The 21,527-nt window shown below is 41.8% G+C and overlaps 1 protein-coding gene across 1 annotated transcript in view; it reads left to right on the top strand.

Annotated features, from left to right (window-relative positions):
* Positions 1-12,756, top strand: part of ercc6 (excision repair cross-complementation group 6) — a 55,467-nt gene extending 42,711 nt beyond the window's left edge. The window contains exons 16-21 of the mRNA XM_052041641.1: positions 706-800; positions 3,431-3,576; positions 4,695-5,492; positions 5,900-6,101; positions 7,657-7,735; positions 10,036-12,756. Of these exons, the coding sequence (XP_051897601.1) occupies positions 706-800; positions 3,431-3,576; positions 4,695-5,492; positions 5,900-6,101; positions 7,657-7,735; positions 10,036-10,452 (1,737 nt within the window). The 3' untranslated portion in view covers positions 10,453-12,756. The remainder of the gene's footprint in view (positions 1-705; positions 801-3,430; positions 3,577-4,694; positions 5,493-5,899; positions 6,102-7,656; positions 7,736-10,035) is intronic.
* Positions 12,757-21,527: the final 8,771 nt, after the last annotated feature.

Raw genomic sequence — 21,527 nt, 5'->3', positions numbered from 1 at the left:
CTTTCATCTCTTGTCTGCAGTCCACATAAGGCCACAAACATGCATGTGCATTTAGACTAGTTATTAAGCAATTATGTGTTCACATAATGTAACATTAAGAATAACAACTAAAATCTGCCATCTGTATATCTTGTTTCCTTGTATTCTCAGGTGGGATTGCTGGTTTCAATTGTTCTGATATTTTATTTTGCTAATGTTCCGGTCTTGACAGAGAATGTGACAGGTTTCATGAGCAGTACATACTGAAGCAATCTAAATTACTTTGAAATGCCTGATCCAGTGCTAACACTAAACAGTTCACTCTGTGCTGTGAAGAGTATTCTGAAATAAAATGTTGCCTACAAGATAGCCGGACACACATTTGCTTGGGTGTATGCAGTATGGTTGTTCAGCTGGCAGCAATTAAAGCAAGTATAAAGCTAGTAGAAAACTTAATTAAAAACTGCTGGAATTCAAATAATATGACTGCTTAGTGCAGGTGGGGCTATAACAAATTTTTTCCTGAACTATAATGTGACTATAAACCTTTGCCCTGCTGCAGAAAGTTTCTCTGCAATAAAAGCTCATAGTTTCAGCAATGAAAATACATACTCGAGCTGTAACTGTTCAGAGAAATGAATTGTGTATGCGCTCTCCATGTTTGCCTTTTGATTCTGAAGCGCTTTACATAGTGATGGATGATATTCACTTAAACCCTTCTCTTAGGCTCGAGAGCGTGCCTGGAGGATAGGCCAAAAGAAACAAGTGACTGTTTACAGGTTACTGACAGCTGGATCGATTGAAGAAAAGATCTATCACAGGTCTGTTCACAACTGGTGATGTGCCCTGTCACATTAAACTATGGAAATTGCAGTTTGATTTTGTAGAAAATACAAATTATCCTAGAATCCATTTTGTTTTATTCTAAATTATTTTACAAGCCAGAACGTTTTAATTTCACACTGGATGACCAGCAAAGCATTGCTCTTGATTTTCTCCCCTCCCCTGAGTACTCTTCAGTTATAAGTACAGATGTATTGTTCTGCATTCATCCATATGGAGATGTAATAGAAAAGAAACAACTGCAAGGAAAACAAGAAAACACTGCAAATGCTCAGTACTAAAAAGAGAAGAATTGATTAAAATTGCGGCCCTATAAATGGCCCCAAAAGATGAGGAGGTTAGAACTCCAGTTGTCATGCTCAGGGGCATCACCAGTTTAGGTTAAAAGTGTGGAGATACAAGAGACTGCAGACGCTGGAATCTGGAGCAATAAGCAAGATGCTGGAGGAACTCAGCAGGTCAAGCAGCATCTGTGGGGAGAAATGGGCACTGGACGTTTTGGGTCAAGACCTTCATCTGCACCCCGGTATGAGATCAAGAGTGGGTTGGGGGATTGCGGCCTGATCAGTAGCACGGGAAGAGGCGCAAAACCACACCTATCTCTGCCCCTCGTGATCTTATACACCTCTGTAAGATCACCACTCATTCTCCTATGCTTCAATGAAAAAAAGTCCCAACCTGCTTAACTATAATTCAGTCCCTCAAGTCCTGGCAACCTCATCATAAATCTCCTCTGCACTCTTTCCAGCTTAATGGCACCTTTCCTATAGCAAGGTGACCAAAACTGAACACAGTATTCCAAATGCGTCCTTACCACCCTGTCTACCTGCAGCGCCACTTTCAGGGAACCATGTACTTGTACTACCTAGGTCCCTCTGTTCTACAACATTCCCAAGGCCCTTCCGTTCACTGTGAAAGTCCTACCCTCATTTGTCTTCTCAAAATGCATCACCTTGCACTTATCTGAATTAAATTCCATTTGCCATTCCTCAGCCCACTTACCCAGCTGATCAAGATCTTCTATAAATCCTGAGAACCATCTTCACTGTCAACGACACCACCTATTTTAGTGTCATCTGCAAACTTGCTAACCATGCCTTGTACATTCTCATCCATGTCATTGATATTGATGGCAAATAGCAATGTGCCCAGCACCGAGCCCTGGAGAACACCATTAGTCATGGGCCTCCAGTCCAAAAAACAATCTTCCACCATCACCTTCTGCATCCTACCATCAAGCAAATTGTGTCTCCAGCTAGCTAGTTAGATCCCACGTGATCTAACTTTCCATAGCTGCCTGCCATGCAGAACCTTCTCAAAGGCCCTACTGAAGTCCATATAGACCATGTCTGCTGCCGTGCTCTCATCAACCTTGTTGGTTATTTCTTCAGAAAACTCAATCAAATTCATGAGACATGACCTCCCATGCAACAGAACCTTGCTGCCTGTCCCTAATCAACCCGTCTTTCCAAATGTTTGTATATCTTTTCCCTCAGAATCAGTTGAAGGCTCCCGACCCAAAACGTCGACTGTCCATTTTCCTCTATAGCTGCTGCCCTGACCTGCTGAGTAGTTTTTTAGGTTAAAAGTATGCATCAACCCAACTTCAGTAGCAGTGGAACAGCTCCTGTTATAGCAATGAGTCGATTTCAGTGGCCCTTCTCAGCCATCCTTCGGCATCTCTGAGTGATGTTACCAGTTACTGCTATTGTCAGACTTTTTTTTGTTGCGATCTATGTTATCTGATTTTACACATTTGAAAATAGCTGGGAGGAGATATTTTCATTCATTCATCTAGATTTTATTTGAACCTAGGGCCCAGGCATGAATGACTTTACCCACTGCTCTTGTCAATCGCCTTTCACTAGCAGCACTATGAAGGATCTTACTTCAGATGTAAACCTGTCTACTTCCAGATGCTACTTGATTCCAGTATTCCTGTTTCCCTGCAGCCTCCTTCTGTTACTTGCACTTTACAGTTTGACTCTCCCCATGTAAATAAATCAAAATGAAGATGTACAGAAAGGATTCAATATAAAATTAATGAGTTAATTTTTTTGTAATCTTTAACTAAATGTAGCATTGGTACATGCTGCTGCAAATGTTTTTTCCTGCATAATCCTCTGTAACAGATTTGTCTTGTTTGCACCACACTTAGATGAGAACCAATAATTCTGTCAAGCACTTGGGGAAGGAGCACTTGCTGGAATTCTCCCCTGTGGACAGTATCAGATTGGTGGTAGATAAGTCATTTTGTGAGCACTATAGGAAATTGAAATTTCCTGTATAAAATTATTTGGTAATATTTTACATGTTCAAACATTTTTGTCTGAGATAAATATTATATTAGAATTGGGAAATGAAACAATTTTAAAACGCAATAAATTCACACTAGTAAAGTTTACGAGTTGTAGAAAGGTTATGTGATTATTTTTTAAATGAATGCTAGCTTGCTGTAATCCAACACAGTTCTTAAAAGTGCATCATAACCAACAAGGCCTGTGATTTTAATTTTCCTTTTTTATTGCTAAAGTAATTATGAGGAAATTGTAATTCTTTTTACAAGTGGTTTCTTTAAATAAATTATGTCATTCTCACTTAATTACAGACAAATTTTCAAGCAATTCCTGTGTAATCGAGTATTGAAGGATCCAAAGCAGAGACGGTTTTTCAAATCTAATGATCTTACTGAGCTTTTCACATTAAGCAGCCCAGATGGTTCTCAGGGAACAGAAACAAGTGCAATTTTTGCAGGTATTACCTAATTTAATGTCAACAAATAAAATAATACGTGGTAAAGGTGAGTGCCAGGATTGTAATTCACCATGTTTTGCTGTCCTTCATTTTCTTAAACCAAGCATGAGCTTTGCAAATCCCCATGCGGAATTAAAGAAAGAGTTGCATTTTTGTAATACTTTTCACAACCTCACAATGTCCCAAAACACTTACAGCCAATGTAGTATTTCTGAAGTGTAGGCACTCATGTAAAATAGGAGCCATAACAACCAGTTTACACAGAGCAAGCTTCTACAGCTAGACAGTTTGCTTTTAGTTTTTGGTTGAGAGATGAACATTGGCCTTGTGTTCTTTTACATCCAGCTAGCCAGATGAAGCTTCAATTTAATAATTTATCTGTAAGTATCTTTATTAGTCACACGTTTATCGAAACACCTTTTGTGTAGAGTGTTCTGGGGGCAGCCCACAAGTGTCGCCACACTTCCGGTGCCAACATAGCATGCCCACAACTTCCTAACCCGTACGTCTTTCGAATGTGGGAGGAAACCCACATAGACGCGGGGAGAACGTACAAACTCCTTACAGACAGTGGCCAGAGTTGAACCTGGGTCTTTGATGCTGTAATAGCATTATGACAGTGCAGCACTTTGTCAGTTCTCGAGTAGGTTTTTTACTCAAGTTTCTGCAGAGGGACTTGTACCCACAATCTTCTGAGACACTAGAGACTGCAGATGCTGGAATCTGGAGCAAAAAACAAACTGCTAGAGGAACTCCATGGGTCATCTGTGGAGCGAAATGGCATGAGTCCTACTCACTGAGGACTTGCCTGGATAGTGCTGACTGTGGAGTTGTGTCTTGTTAATTTTCTCCCAGAGGAGGTGAATAATGGCACAGTTTGTTTCCTGTGAGAAACTGAACTGAAAAATCAGGCAGTTAAGGAAAGAGTACGACTCAAACAAATGGGTAATGGATGGTAGCAATTGTCATCAGAGAAGAGTGAATTTGTTCTTGTGTTTCATGGTCTGAGGGTCTTCATCATTTTACAGCAAATTAATTTACTTTGAAATGCAGTTAAATAAGTGTGTGCATCAATCAAATAGTACAACTAATCTTTCATTTTGTTTGTCTTCTGACAGGCACAGGGTCAGATGTTCAAGTGCCAACCACACTCAGAAAGAAAACTGGAAAAGTTTTCACTTCTTCACAGAAACGAAAAATTGCTCCATCAGCTCAAGATTCCATCAAGCATTTTAAATTGCCACGGTATTCATCTTCCCATTGTGATTCACAGAAAACCCATTCAGACAGACTTCCTGATAGCTCACAAAGTGAAGTGAAAGAGACCAATAATTGTGAGAGTTTTGAAACTCTGCCTCAGGTAAAAGTAGAAACAAATTGTGCTGAATGTCCAACTAAGTTACGTACAGAATATCATGGCTTGAATATTAACTGTGATAGAAGTGAATCCACTGATCCACTGCACGAGACAAGTAACAGCAATTCAGATAGTGCAGAATGTAAACCCTTGATGCAACCAGCATCCATCAGGAAAGCTGGACTCTCTGATGACCATGAGCCAGGACAATCTGCATCAGAAGAGGAGAAAAAAAACAATCACCTAATTTCAGAAACATTGCAAAATACAGCAGACACCAGCAAAAGTTGTAGACTACTTCATAAACACCAGTCTAAAACAAAACATCAGCTCTTGGAGGGTGAACAGGATAGTGGTCTTTCAGTCTGTGGACGTAAAGATAAGGACAAGCACAGGAAACGCAAGCACCACAAAGGTGCATACTGTGAAGGTGAGCTCATTCCACACTTGGTAAAGAGGCAGAAAATGAAAAAGAGGGACCCTGAGGAAGAACAGAAAGAGAAGGAAATTCGCAGACAGAGTGATGATTACGTGTTGGAAAAACTCTTCAAAAAGTCTGGTAATTTTGGTCATTTAAGTGCCTTTACAAAAATAACAAAATATTAAATATTAAAATATTAAATAGATTTCTTTCTATTGCATGTTACTATGAAATCAAATCTTTCAAAAGTGGCTCAGATAAGCTCACTGTTAGATCCGTAACTATGCACTGAGCACTGTGATTACACTTCATTAAATCTATTTGAGCAGGAGAGCAAATGTAAAGTGCATGGCTATGAATCTGATGTCAGGTGATTTTTATTGTAAAATAGATATTTTTCCTGCTTATAATTTGTATGTTGTGAGTTCATAATAGTGGGAAGCTAAAGTAGTCAGAAATAGAAGCAGAGCTACTCGTTTAACTCAAGGATGGAAACTGTTGCAGAATTGGAATTTAATTTAGCTGTGTTTTCTGGATTTATCAAGGAATCCACAGCGTGATGCAGCATGATGTTATAATGGAGTCATCCAACCCTGATTATGTGCTAGTGGAAGCAGAGGCTAATCGAGTTGCTCAGGAGGCTTTGAAAGCACTGAAGGCATCAAGGCAACGTTGCTTGGCTGTCTCTTCTGGTGTTTCATCCAGGAACTGCAGCAGCCAGTCACCAGTAGCAGTCGCTGGTCCAAAGTAAGATATTGGCGACAATGTAATTCCTTGCATATTTTTCCCCATTTGTTCTTGCAACATAGAGGAGGCCATTCATCCCATCAAGTTTATGCCAGCTTTTGGGGCTTTCCATCAACTCCATTCTCCTACTTATTTCCTGTATCCTATTCTCTCTCAGATGCCCATCAACTACCCTTACTCATTTTGCCTTGAATAGTACATTCTCAGAAATTATTTGGTTTCCTTACAAGGCCAGCAGCACTTTTAAGGTCTTAAACTCTGAGACATTACAGATTGGCCAGCTCTTCTATCTGTAGGTCACATTAATTTTGTGAATGCTTCAGTCTTTTATTTTGTGTTTAGTAAACTGTTTAAAACCAGTTTTTTGATTGAGAATTCCTCTGAACGATTGGCTGCTCAGCCAGTTTGGTGCCATTGCTGTTGCTGAACACCAGGGAATCCTTTTGAAATGATGCCTGATCGCAAGCAACATTAGAAAAGGGGAAATCTACCCCACAGAGATGACTGGATCTTTGTGGGCAGCTTCCTGTGAGGTCAGCACCAAGCACTATCACTTCACATTGACCTCAAAATCCAGCCTAATGACAACTGCTATTTTGTAGCAAGAAACATTCAAATATTTTATTGAATCAATTCTTAGCTCTATATAAGTTGACCTGATTTATAGCTGTAAGCCAAATGATTTGTTGTCATGGTCGATTCAGATGGATCACAAAGAGATTCTGTGCATCTTCTATCATTTCTTGCTTAAGCATTGGAAAAGGTTTGCATTGTTCAAACTTACAACACACTATCACACTTACTTTCTTCAGGTCAGAAGCTGGTTCTTGGGGAGCATATATTTTCCAATATATACTGGCTTTTATGTTGACTAGAAGTAAACGAATTGAGAACCAAGCAAAATGATCATAGGTTTCATGGAGAATACAAGACATCAAGGAATCATAATTATGTTGTGACATGGGACGTGTGATGTTAGATCAGGTTGGCAGATCTATTAAGTCATTCTGGTGAGATCTCAGGTGAACATCCATGTTCTTCATTGGTTTCACAGAAAACAGCGAAGACCATAATGTAAGACCCACATAAGAGATGCTCCAAAGCCACCCACCTGGCTGAGGAAAATTACTTTTAAGAAATTTATACTCCTAGATAATAGCCCAGTCTCCTAGAACAGCCCTTGGGTATGCTTGATGCCAATGGAATGAAAGAAATCCAACTTAAAATTGTATCAATGAATTAAAAATGTGTATTTTAGTTTAGTCAATAAACTGATTGAACTTTACCCATAGATGTCATTCAATTCTTCTGGTTACATATTTAGTTCTACTTTTACATTGTTTACGTGGTAATATAATTTCAACACCCGTTTGATTAGGATGAGAGCAAAATGAGAATTTCAAAAACATTGCTGTGTAAACAATGTTCTTATGAAGTTTAAAAAGCAATATCATGCATTGAAAATAAGTCTAATAACATACTGTGTGAGCATTATGCACACTTGTAAAATGTTTTTGTGAAAGTTCAAAATCATTTACTGTTTCTTGTGTTCTAGGTTGAGATTTGGTCAGAAAAAGAACCCGCTGATCCCAACTAGCAGTCCTGTTTCCAAATCCACGCCAGAAAAATGCAAGGTAGTTTTTTCATGATTTTTACAAATTACTTATAAAAAAGAGTAAGAGAATATTTGCATGTTATTACCAGGGTGACAGTTAGAACATGCTGATCAAGATTCTCATTTGCCCACGTTTGGCCCATATCCCTCTAAACCTTTCCTATCCATGTACCTGTCCAAATGTCTTTTAAATGTTGTTATTGTACCTGCCTCAACCACTTCCTCAGTCATGTTGAACCTTTTATAAAACACTTGTTTGGCCACAACTCTGTCACTTTTTGGGCACCACACTTTAGAAAAAATGTAAAGGCTCTAGAATCTGTGCAGAAGAGATTTACCAATATCTTTCTGGGATGAGGAACTTTGGTTATGTGAATGAACTAGACATACTGAGATTATTGTTGCTGGAACAGAGGATGTTGTGACAGGTCTGGTGGGGGTATCCCAAATCACACAGAGTATAGACAGACTAGCTAGAGAAACTGAAACTATTGGTCAAAGGGTCAAAAACTAGGGGTCATAGAATGATCAGTAAAAGGACCCAAACTGATGACCAAACCTTGTCCAGCAATTAGCTGGGGTCCAGGGGTAGTGGTGGAGGCAGGTCAATGGGAGTATTCTAAAGATAAGTACCTGAAAGGAAGGAATTTGCTATGGAGAGAGTAGGATGAGCTAGATTGCTCTTTTCCTATAGGCTGTGCACACTTGACAATCCAGTTGGCTCCCTCTTGTGCTGTAACCATTCTGTGATTCAGTGAATTCCAGATCATAACTACTTCCTGCATACATTTTTTTTCTCACATCTCCCTCTTTTATCATGCCCAAAATTTAAATATGAGCCCCTGTCCTGGAGCCATCCATTAATGGGGATAGCTTTCTTCCCCCAGTCAACCCTTGACTTTGTACACCTCTAAGAACCTCCTCTTAACATTCTTTGCTGCAAGGAGAACGACCCTGCTTCTGCAGTCTTAACCTTATTGTTCCAATTTTACATCCCTGGAACCATTTGAGTAACCTTTTCCTGCATCTTCTCGAAGACCTCCACATCCATCCAAAAAGTTAGATAACCAGAATTGGACATGATGCAATAGCTATCGTCTAATCAGTGTTTTATACCAGTTCAGCATAATTTGCCTGCTTGACTAATTGCAGCAGTACTATTCAGGCATATCAAACATCCTGAGGACTGACTGTTTTCTCAGATTTACGATATTGGCAATTGGTTTCAGTTGGACTTTGGCTGTCAAATATACTACTAACGAACCTCCGAGTGACCAATGCGCAAGGTTCTTCTGTCATTTCTGAGTTGAGTTTGAAGCCAGACGTCACCTCAATCATCAAAACCACTTCCATCCAAGAAGCATTACCCAAGATCTACTGCCTTGTTCTTTAGTCCTTGGCTTGGTTGCTCCTTTTGTGCATATTTGTGATATTCCTTGGGACAGTTTTTGTTAGATGATAATCTATGTGTAAATTGTTGTTACTGGAACCAAAGGACATTAAGTTCCTGTTTGGAAAACATTACTGATTTAGCCTTAGCCAAAAGTGAGTTCTGTGCTGTAGGAATGAGGTGTGAAGCCTCAGATTAATTATAAGTACAGAAATTGTACTCGTGCCTATCATGCACGAGGTCATGAGAAAGAATATTGCATCAATTAAATGGACAGTAAAATGATACCATAAGTATTTGTATCCTCTGGCCCAAAAATTTCTGTTTCTAGTTGAACTGATCAGCTGTGTTCAGCCAAGCTCATAGTGTGCTGAGTCTGTTGAATAAAGAGATATTTGAGCTGGGAATTCATGCAGACAAATTTAAAAGATAGGCTTGTGAGCTAACCTTAGTTCAGAAAAGTAGCATGGCAGGATACCTGCAATTAAGTAGCTTGAAGTATCCATCACCATGCACTTTATTTGATTTATCTTCTGATTTAATTGTTAGAAGCAGAGAATTTTTTTCATCAAAATGAAAGTTTCAACAGCATTAAGTGCTAAGGTGCTGGAGCTCCAGTGCAAAGAGTACTTTAATCATAACATGACCTATCTCTACTGGTAACAATGAACAGTGCTTGGATAATTCCCCACTTTCGTAAGACTATTGAATAAAGTTGAGCACTGAGTTTCTGAAACTCTGCATTGACTTCATATTTTATATCAGAGGTTTCATTTTTTTTACTTTTGTAATAGCTACTGCAAAGGTTGAGAAAGGGTTAATGGTTTGTCTTTATTGAGCTGTGCTGTACACAATAACTTTGTTTAACTGAAGAGTGCTGTGAATTATTTGAATAACATCTTTTCTTTTGGTTTATTTGTTATGGTTAGGATGCTGCTATACTTGAAAAGGACAATTTTGCCAGGTCTCATTTCAGTGGCATTGCAACAGAAGAGGAGACAAGTCGTGTACTTCCATCCTCATCTTCGTTACTGGCCAAAATGCGTGCCAGGAACCATCTGACTCTCTCTCAAGCACTCGAGACTGACGGGAGTTCAGAGCCAGAAGCAGCACCTCCCCCTGTTCCAACCGAACACGATGATCTGCTGGTGGAAATGAGGAACTTCATTGCATTCCAGGCTGGTAGCGATGGGCAAGCCACAACTGCAGAGTTGTTACAAGAGTTCCAGTCCAAATTATCATCAACACAGACAGTTGTTTTCCGAGAACTACTTCGGAATTTGTGCACTTTCCACAGAAGCTCCTCAGGGGATGGAATCTGGAAACTGAAACCAGACTTCCGGTGAATATTCCTGCCTATTCCATTGCTGTATGTTGTATCAGCGATGTGGCAACTATTGATTTAATTTTATGAGTAAAGTTTAAATTATCCATGACAAATTTTATGAAAGTTAACAAAACATTCTTTATGGTACAATAACTGTTTCAGTTTTCATCTGTGCAGGATTAATACTGAAATGTTTCCATTTTAGTCAGTGGCATAGACTTAAAAGAAAAATATTTATGTTGAGCTTCTTTGATATTTAATGTTGAGAAAATATTGCTACCTACCTCATGTGGGAAAAGCTTTAAAACTGCGTGCTTTAAGGTTAAATCTATGACTACCTTCCATTTCATTACAATTACTATTTTGGTCCCAAACTATTTGTAATTCACTATTGGATCACCTGATTTCTTTTGGTCAGTTTGGTCATCTGGGGGTGTTTAAGTTAGCTCATTTAACAGCTACTTCTAATAACGTGGATAATATTATTCCAAGTAATAATTAAGAACTGGATATAGAGAAACATCCTGAATATGCAGAAGTTAGATCTCTATTTGTTCACCTTTGTGAATTTATAGATTATCAAGTTACAAATTTTAAACATCGGACACCTGAATTTTCAGTGCAGTTAAGACTAGATTTGGTTTAGGTTATGGGAAAAGCCATATAGGGAAAAGGTTCAGTGTCACATCATGATCACTTCACTGCCCATAACTCATCCTGGTGTCCGTGCTGACAGTGATCACTACTTGTGGCCGGTTTTCCCTCGATGGTTAAACAGGCAGAAGTCGCAAATTACATACCACCAATATTATTCTATTCATGAATCCCAGTAACAACATGAGGAACTTGAATTTATATAGCACCTTATCACTTCAATAGGATATTTGAAGTTTACAATCAGTGAATTGCTTTATGATGTGCAGTCACTGTTCTGTGTATATGTATGTTATGTATATAAATGTTTTGAACACAAGTCCAGCAACATCGAATGAATCACCGACCGGATTATTTGTTTCTGGTGTTGGCAAGATTACTGGCAAGGGCATTGAACTTAGAACTTTATGCAGTTCTTTGCATGGTGTCATGGGACCTCTTATGCCAGTTTGAACAGACATGTAGATCTACTAAATCTGAATGTTTTTTTTTAAAAAAAACAATGTTATGGAATTAGATCAGGTTGCATCTATGAAGAAACAGAGTTAAAGTTTCAGATCATCAGAACCTGGTAAAGTTAGGAAAATAGTATGTTAGAATGAGAGATCAAAGGGGGTGTCTGTGATAAGGTGGAGACCAAGACACACTGTGGTCAAATGGTGCTGCTGCTGGCTGGGAAAGGGTGGTGACGGCATGTTAACTCCAGCTTATCTGTCTGGAGCAACTGTAATTGGAAGGAAATAATTGAAGGAGAGAGTGAAAAATCAGTGTTGGAATTGTGTGATTTGTTGGTTGCTGGAAATCTGAAATAGAAGAGAACTCTGAAACTCTCAGCAGGGTAGGCGACAGCTGTGCAGACAGAAAACCTGAAACAGTGTCACGAGCTGGTGACCTTTCATTGGAGTTGGTCAGTTCTGAAACAAGCTGGAAAGGCTGGTTACCTAAAATTACCGAATCAGTGTTGAGTGTTGAGGGCTGTCATGCGTCTGCATGGAAGATCAGATCTTTTCCTTGAATGTACGTTGGGATTTGTTGGAACAGTGTAAGAGGACAAATATAGATCAGAATGGGATGGAGAATTAAAGTGCCAAACAATGGAAGCTCAGGGTCACCCTTGGGTTCGTGGATGGTGGAAAAGGGGTAACACCTTTTTTTTCAACCTCTTCTCTTCCCACCATCCAATGACACAAATACTCCAAGGAGTAATTCAGTTGTACTTTCAGTCCGGTGTACTACAGTTAGTGCTCATGATGTGATCGCCTCAATACTGGATTTGATGTCTGTTTTGGAGAACAGCTCTAATCAGTTCACAAAGGTGACCTTTGAACTTCCAGTTGCCGGTCACTAATTCTCCACCCCCACCATGACATGTCTTTGGCCTCTTATGCTCTTCTAACAAAGCCCAATGTAAGCCTGAGGAACAGCAACTGATTTTCTGTGCAAGCGTTTTACAGACATTAGAGCTCAAAATTGAATTCAATAATTTCAGATAGCCAGCCTCTCCGGTTTGTATCGGAACTGGCCAGCTCTGATGGAAGGTCATCAGCCTGTAACATTAACTCATTTTTTTTTCTCTCTCCACAGATGCTGTCTGACCTGCTGGGTATTTCCAGCATTCTCATTTATTTCAGGATTCCAGTAACTGTAGAAAAAAAAAGGACTGCAGATGCTGGAATCCAGATGAAAAACGCTGTGATGCTGGAGGAACTCAGCAGGCCAAGCAGCATCCGCGGAGAAAAGCAGGCGGTCAACGTTTCAGGTCAGGATCCTTCTTCAGGACTGAAGATAGGAAAAGGGGAAGCCCGATATATAGGAGGGAAAAGCAGAGCAGTGATAGGTGGACAAAAGAGGAGAGGTGGGGTGGGTACAGGGTGGTGATAGGGAGATGCAGGTTAAGAGATAGTGATGGGCAGGTGTGGGGGAGGAGGGGAGAGCAGATCCACGGGGGGATGGGCCAAAGGTAGGGAGAGAGGGGAAGAAAGGCAGAAAAAGAGGGTAGAAATGGGAAGAAAAGGAGAAGCATGGGGGGGGGGTGGGGGGGGGGATTACCTAAAGTGGGAGAATTCAATGTTCATGCCATCAGGCTGCAAGGTTCCAAGTCGGAAAATGAGCTGCTGTTCCTCCAATTTGCGCTTGGAATTCTCCCAGCAGTGGAGGAGGCCGAGGACTGACATATCAGTGATAGTGTGGGAGGGGGAGTTGAAGTGACTGGCAAACAGTGACCTTTTCACAGAACACCTGCACTCTGTCCGTAACCGCGATCTGCATCTCCCGGCTCCCCTTCCCACACCATCACTGGTATGTCAGTCCTCGACCTCCTCCACTGCCGGGAGAATTCCAAGCGCAAACTGAAGGAACAGCACCTCATTTTCCGTCTTGGAACCTTGCAGCCTGACAGCATGAACATTGAATTCTCCCACTTTAGGTAAACCACACCCCCCACCATGCTTCTTCCCTTTCCCAGCCTCTTTTTCAACCTTTTTTCTCCTTCCTCTCCTTACCTTTGCCCCGTCTCCCGGTGGATCTGCTCTCCCCTCCTCCCTCTCACCTGCCTATCACTATCTCTTACCTGCATCTAATGATCACCACCCTGTGCCCACCCCACCTCCCCTCTTTTGTCCACCTATCACTGCTCTGCTTTTCCCTCCTATATATTGGGCTTCCCCTTTTCCTATCTTCAGTCCTGAAGAAGGATCCTGACCCGAAACGTTGACCGCCTGCTTTTCTCCACGGATGCTGCCTGGCCCGCTGAGTTCCTCCAGCATCATCGTGTTTTTCTACCAGCAACTGTAATTTTCTGCATTTTTCAGTTCCACATTGTTTGTCCTCTAGCGGCTAGTGTAATGCTATTACAGTGCCAGCAACCCGGGTTCAATTCCAGCCGCTGTCTGTAAGGAGTTTGTACAGTCTCCCCATGTCTGCATGGGTTTCCTCCAGGTGCTCCGGTTTCCTCCCATATTCCAAAGACATATGGGTTAGGAAGTTGTGGACATGCTATGTTGGCGCTGGAAGCGTGGTGACACTTGCGGGCTGCCCCCAGAACACTCTACACAAAAGATGCATTTCACTGTGTGTTTCAGTGTACATGTGACTAATAAAGATATCTTATCTCATCCATCTCCTGCAGGCCACTCTGAATAACTGAACTGATAGCTGGAATGGGCCGGTTATTATCAGAGGATAGGCTGGGCTGGTATCCACTGGAGCTCAGTACAGTGAGAGGGGAAGTGATGGATACAAGTAATACCCTGAATGGTCATGACAGGGTAGATGTGGAGAGGGTGCTCCCTCATGGGAAGATCTAGAATCAGAGCTCACTGTTTACCAAGGCGTCATCCATTTAAGGTAGAGATGAGGAGAAGTATTTATTTTCTCTGAGAACCGAGAGTCGCTGAGCGTTAAAAGGTTATCGGGGAAGGCAGGAATGTGGGGTTGAGTTTACTACGTGACCAGCCATGATCTCATTGAATCATAGACCAGGCTCAAGGGGCTAGGTGGCCTATTCCTGCTCCTGATATGTACTTTCAAAACAGGTCAATAAATTTCTGGAAATTAGGGATATGGAGAGAGCGCGGGAAAACGGACCTGGGGTCGAAGATCAACCATGATGTTGATGAGTGGTGGAGCATGCTCGAAGGGGCCTACGTCCTTTCATTATGTTTACTTATGTAACAGGATGACAGCACAGCCGTGTGCATCGCTGTCTCCATCCTGTCACAGACATTCTTGTTCTCTCCACTGCTCCCCCCCGCCCCCCCCTCCACAGCTCAAACATGCCTGCTTCCTAACCTTGCCTAACTCTGATGAAAGGTCATCAACCTGAAATGTTAGCTTTGTTTCTGCTATCTCAGTGGACCTGCTGAGTATTTCCAGTGTTTCCTGTTTTTATCAGGGTCTTGATTTAATGCTTCACCACTGGTAATACAGTAGTGTCAGTATCCAGAGCAATATCATACGCTAAAAGGTCTGTAACAGGACTTGAACCCATAATCTTCTGTTCAGACGATGGCAAATTAGTAGTGTAGCAGTTAGCATAACGCTATTACAGCGCCAGCGACCCGGGTTCAATTCCAGCCGCTGTCTGTAAGGAGTTTGTACAGTCTCCCCATGTCTCTGTGGGTTTCCTCCAGGTGCTCTGGTTTCCTCCCACATTCCAAAGACATATGGGTTAGTAGGTTAACGTGGGTTTAAATGGGCAGTGCGGACTCGTTGGGCCGGAAGGGCCTGTTACCGTGCTGCATAAATAAATAAAGTGAAAAAACAAATAAATAAATGGAATTATTTCAGAATACCCTCTTAGTTCTGGAAGAGAGATCTTAATTAAAATCTTGTTTATGTTAAGAGTGATTTTAAATCTCGACTGTTAAATTTATTTAGATGCTATCATTGAAAGATTACCTTCAATTTGTTTCACTTTGAGCCATTTTAATACACCTTTGTTAACTGTCTTAGAGCTGAATAGAACTTGTGTAGGTGATTACATTACAACTTGGCACTGATTTACTCTCTTTGACGATGGTGAAATCCAAAGCTCTCTTCCAAGCTGCTTTAGGAGTTGTCTGCTTCCTGCCTACTAAAATTATTTTGAAGCTGACTTGTGGAATCTTGAGAGGCAACAAAGTGAGCTTTAAATATTCCTTTGTGTGTCCATTCACACTTTGAATTCTCTTATGATTCTGCTGTAAACTGTTTATAATGAACTTAGTCCATTGTTTCAGACTGTTTCCTTAAATTGTTTCTCTGCTTTAAAATGAAACATCAAAAGTGTGTCATGGACCAACACTAATGTCTTTGTCAACATAGTGTGCAGGGACAGAAGCCAGTCCACACAAGGGAGGAAGGTATAATCAAGTCATTTTGGTGAAGACGTGGTGCATGTTGAAATCTCCCTTCCTGCAATATTCTTTCTAAACTTTCAGCAGAAGGTATTTCACTTTTGCTGCCCCAACAACACCCACAGTCATCATCCCACAAATGCTGACTGTAGCTCCAAGTGCTACTGTTCATTACCAAACAGTGCATTCATCATATCCAATGTGTGCAAAACTTAAAGTTCTGTAAAAACAGGCCATGAATTGTTTTCAGCATTTTTGAGATGTGCATACTGTTTATGCCCCCTTACAGATTGCACCGGTGATGGGTTGTTGATAACTTTTTTAAGCTTAAGGGTATTATTAATTATCTGTAGACTGCCAGAGAACCTGTTTCATTTGACATTTGTTACTCCATCATTCCAGATCTCTTCCCTTGATTGTTGTTTTCTACAAGTGCCTGGATTTGGCCCTTTGCTCTAAACTAAGGTCTTCAATGAGGCAAAGATTAAGAGTTACATGGTTTCTGGATCAAATATCGAGCAACAGAGTACAAGCAGTTTCTGTAGTGTTCTGTGCATCAACACCACTCCCTGGTGTAATATGTAAAGCTGTGCTGCAGGCAGGACAACTGCAATTCAATCAAAGTGTCTGCATTTTGTATTATTGTGGTAAAATGTTGATGGCAAAGGTTTTTGCACATTCTAATTACATTTTCAAAATATTAAAATGCAGAAATGTATTTTAAGTTAGTGTGGCTTATTCATATTTGCTGAAAAATTCTTTATTTTTAACGAAGAAAGATTCATGTGAAACCAGCCTTCACGTTTCTAGAAGTTATATTTCAGTGGACATTTTTTTTCCAATTCACACACTGTGGTTAATATTTTAGCTTTGCATTCATGTAATATCCAAATGCAGAAAATATAACCAGATGTTTTATGGGAGGTAGGGTAAAAAAAAAGTAGAATTTGGTAACTGAATGGATATTGAACTGAAGAGAGGGGTTCCAGCAAAGGTGGCCAAAAGCTTGGTGAAAGACAGATATTTGAGGTCAAGAATACTGGTTCAGAAAATGCGAGGCAGGTTCATCTCTTCAGTGTGGATCATTCACATATTCCTCCACATTACTGTGGACAACACAGGACCAGGGTGTATGTTTCTAAACTAGCAATATTGAATGTAGAGGATTTCTCTTCTTCAAATAAAATTCAATTTCTTTACTTAATTTTGGGAAGCCATTCTTTATCATTCCAACAATGCATTGAAAATTCCCATATTGATTTCCAAGCACATTCAATGATTATCAATCAATTGGCGTTACTACGATGGAGACAACATCTGCTTCTGCCAATTCATAGCTGAATAAAATAAAAACAGAAAGCAAAGAATTGCAGATATTGTAAATCTGAAATGGAAACAAAATGCTGAAAATGTCAACAGGTCTGACAGCACCTGTGGAGAGAGAAGCAAAGTTTAATGTTTCAGATTGATGACCTTCCATCAGAACAAGGCAAAGTTATTTATAAGCTGCAGCTGAAGAGGTGGGTTGGGGAGGGAGGGGTGGCATTGGAGGAGAGACGAGAGGCGTTGGGGGATGGAGGGGAGGGAGGGGCAGTGTGGGGTGGACGGGAGGCGGGGAGGGAGGGCCGGTGTTGGTAGAACAAAGGAAATGTTTGTGACAGGTGATGACCACGCAAGTCTGAATGACACTGTGGTGGAGGAGAGAGGGTGGTGACAGTTTGTTGATTACCACTGCCTTGTCTGGAACAGATGGAAATGGCTGAATGGAGAGAGTAGGAGAGAGTAGGAAAGAGTAAAGTACAATGCTGGAGCTGTGGGATATGACACTGGGTAGCAGAAAGCTGAAATGCAGGTTGAGTTCCAGCTATGGAGAAAGGAACTGAGTTATGGGTGGATGACCTGGTCAGTGCTCATACCAACTGAACATGCTGGTGGTCTGAACTTGCTGAATTCAGTGTTACATCCTGAGGACTGTAATGTGCCTGGACAGATGTTGAGAAGCTGTTCTTCAAGATCTGGCTGGGCTTTAGTGGAGAAGGCAAAGACACAAATCGGGGTGGGGGGTTAGATGGAGAATTAAAAGTAATGGGGGAATGGAGCTCAGAGTTACCCCTGCAGACTAAGTGGAGGTGTTCTGCAAAGCAGCCACCCAAACTACTTTTGCTTCTCCGGTATAGAGGAGATGACATTGTGAGCACTAAATGCAGTCCACCAGAGTGGGAGAAGATAAGATATCCTTATTAGTCACATGTACATCAAAACACACAGTGAAATGCATTATTTGTGTAGAGTGTTCTGGGGGCAGCCTGCAAGTGTCGCCACACTTCCAGCACCAACGTAGCATGCCCTCAACTTCCTAACCTGTACATCTTTGGAATGTGGGAGGAAACCCACGCAGACATGGGGAGAACGTACAAACTCCTTACAGACAGCTGCCGGAATTGAACCCGGGGGGGGGGGGGGGCTATGTGGGAGGGAAGGGTTAGATAGATCTTAGAGCAGGATAAAATGTAGGCACAACATTGTGGGCTGAAGGGCCTGTACTGTGCTGTTATGTTTTATGTTCTAAGAGCAAGTTGCTTCACCCAGGAAGGAGTGTTTGGGGTCTGGATGATTGGAAGGACAGAAGTAAAAGGTATCTGAAGCATCTGCAGTTGTGTGGGAAGGTGCTGTGAGAATGGGAGCGAGTGTTGCTGGAGATGAGAGAGTGAACCGGAGAATGTGGAGGAACAGTCCCTTTGGAAAGGGGGAGGGGGTGGGGTGTGAGGGGTTGAAGTGTGCGGTGATGGCATCGTGTGGTCGGGAATGAGAGTGGGGCGGCCGCCATGCCAGGAAACCAAGGTATCTCATGTCAAGTCGAGTTTATTGTCATAGGTACAGGTACAGTGAAAAACTTGCAGCAGAGTCGCGGACACGTAGATTCAGACAACACACAGAACATAAGTTATACATAAATTACACCAGACTGAAGAAACAAAAGACTGCAAAACGAGACGTTAATGCAAAAATACAAGCCCAATCAGAGGGAAGTCCACGGTAGTGCAAGAGGTGTTCCGTTGGTGAGGTAGGACGAGGGTGCTGCAGGTTGTTTCTGTGACCTCTGCACTCACTGATTTCAGGAGCTGAAAGTCGAATCCAGCTCAGCGTAGCCAGTCACAGCACCGACTGTACTGTGCATCGTGAGAACAGACACAACCAATGTAATACAGACGTAGAGCGCGTCCTTGGCTTCAGGCTTCGAGTCAGTTACAATCCAAATGATCATTTTGGACCTGCAACAGCTGGACACGTTAATATCAATCCTGGTAATTACACTTTGTTGAACTGCCGCCTTCTTATCAATCACATTTTACTGATTATACCGCCCAAGATCTAACCCCTAAATGCTCCTGGAAACCTAAAGAACGCTTTGGATTAGATAACCGTGTCAGCGGAATTGTTAGGTACTAATGAAAAACAACTACAGGCCTGCGAGGCTTCTCGAGATTTTCCCCGTGAGAAAGTACTAATGAAAATATGGGCCTTTATTGACTTCGCCACTCCCACACACATTAAATAATGCTTTACAATCATTTAATGGAGCCTTTAGTTAATGAATCTGTTCTGAAGAAAAGTTTGACAGGAAATTAAATTTGCTTTAGTTTGTTTCGAATTGACAGTAAATGATTATAACGTAGAACTTAGCAAATATATTGAGAATAAACAATTTATCATTGTTTAAACTGATCTGCGGAATTGGTAATAGGCAAATCCTTGTGAAGGGTGAAAGTTAAACAGCGCCGTGTACCCAAAAAAAACCACAGGTGCTGGAAGTCGGAAATAAAATCTGGGAGGCTTCGCATCCACCTGAGAAGTTAACTCGTTTCTTGCCCTCCGCGGATGCTGCCTGACCCGCTGAGTATTTGTTGTAAAACGGCATGGGTGGGAACGGGAAGCGGGACACGGGTGCGTCACATCTCCACGTTAACGTTCCTGTGGTGGACACGTTTACTGTTGGGGCGAAGCAAACGGCCCAGAGGGTAATTTTCAGCAAGTCCGCACACCCCTGAAACGCCGCGTTCCTCCGCCTTCCGTGTTAACCTGCGAAATACACTCTTCCTACCCCACATTTTTCAACTAAAACCAACCCAGGTATCACCCGAAAGTTGTACCTATCTTGTTTAACCTGGCTTTTGTTGGCTTGTCTTCGCCTTTTTACCCCCACGCTTGAGTCCTCCCTTGATGGTGCCTCGACTGCAAGAACGTTGAAGGACTTAAACCGAAATGAAGGAAAAATAAACATGGTGTTTCCACACCCCGGTTATTGTTCACCTGTTTCAGAACGCGATTCACTCTCAGCTCCCGACCCGAGGGAGAACCGACCCAGTCTAACCCGAAATCGAAGAGGTGACCTGACATAACTGACCACAGATCTCCCACTAGGTATCTCATTATCCCTTTAGATATCCCGTTGTTGGAGTCAGGTCACTGTGACAGAGGTAAAATGTCAGAAGATGTGATTCTGTTCCTCCCAGTTTAAACATTTATATCAAGACTTGGGAATATTTAGAGACACGGAAGGCTGCAGGCGCTGGAAACTGGAGCAATACTCAATCTGCTGGAGGAACTCAGCGGGTCGAGCAGCATCTGTGGGGTGGTGGGGGGGGGGGAAGGAATTGTGAGCACCGTGTCGAAGCCCCGCATCAGCAAAAAAAAATTACTATCGAAACCTAGTAATAAAAAAAACCTCTTGATTCTTCCCAAATAATTCAAATAACTGGCGGGGATATAGCCAAGCATTCTGCAGAGCCGATCTAAATCTGATCAAGAAATATTAATGAAAGCCTACTACATTTTCATCCTGGAGGTTCTTTCCCGGTCGATGCAATGAGCAGAAATGAAAAAAAATCACAATTTGGCAAGAAAGTGATGATTCTCCTTTTCTGATGCCAGTCGGAAAGAAGCAACAAATGCCACGTTTATTTTACATCTGGATCAACAACCACCGCTTCCCTTGACTGCTCCAGTGTCCCGGCTGGAAGCGAGACCCGACAACTGAGGGAGGAGAGGAACTGAAATGAACCGGAGAATGTGCATCTAACGTGTCCCTCACAACCTCCGACAATTTGCCTTTATCATTGTCCTCGTGGACAGTCCCTGATATATCCCAACCACCCCCACCCCCCACCCCCGTGCACTGACAGACGCTGTTACACTGTAATAGGTTATTGGCCTTGGTAATAGCTTCTACAGTTTGCAAAGCCTTTATCGATGCTACAAACGTCAGCTCGAAGCACAATATGAGGTACAGTTACTTTTAATAACCGTCAACGTGCCCCTAACTCGCCTGGTACGAGATGGAAAATGTCACAGATTCGTCCATCTCGTGTTGTCTTCAACACAATCTCTGCTGCAAAGGGGCCTTTTATTCTTTTAGATAAAGTACGTTCTCTGCGAAAAAACTGTGCGTGTGTTTAAACCGGGGAAAGTTGAACGAAACGAGGTGACCCCGGGACAAGCTCCGTTCCACCCACCCGGCAGGTTAGACCCCCGGAGGTCGGGTTTTCTGGACAAGAAAGCCTGTATTGATAACTCGATGATTCCTCTTCTGATCAGGGGAAATATT

The sequence above is a fragment of the Pristis pectinata genome, chromosome 30 (assembly GCF_009764475.1).
Source record: "Pristis pectinata isolate sPriPec2 chromosome 30, sPriPec2.1.pri, whole genome shotgun sequence".
NCBI lineage: Eukaryota > Metazoa > Chordata > Chondrichthyes > Rhinopristiformes > Pristidae > Pristis > Pristis pectinata.
The sequence above is the reverse complement of the archived record's forward strand: the minus strand, read 5'-3'. Positions and strand labels throughout refer to the sequence as shown.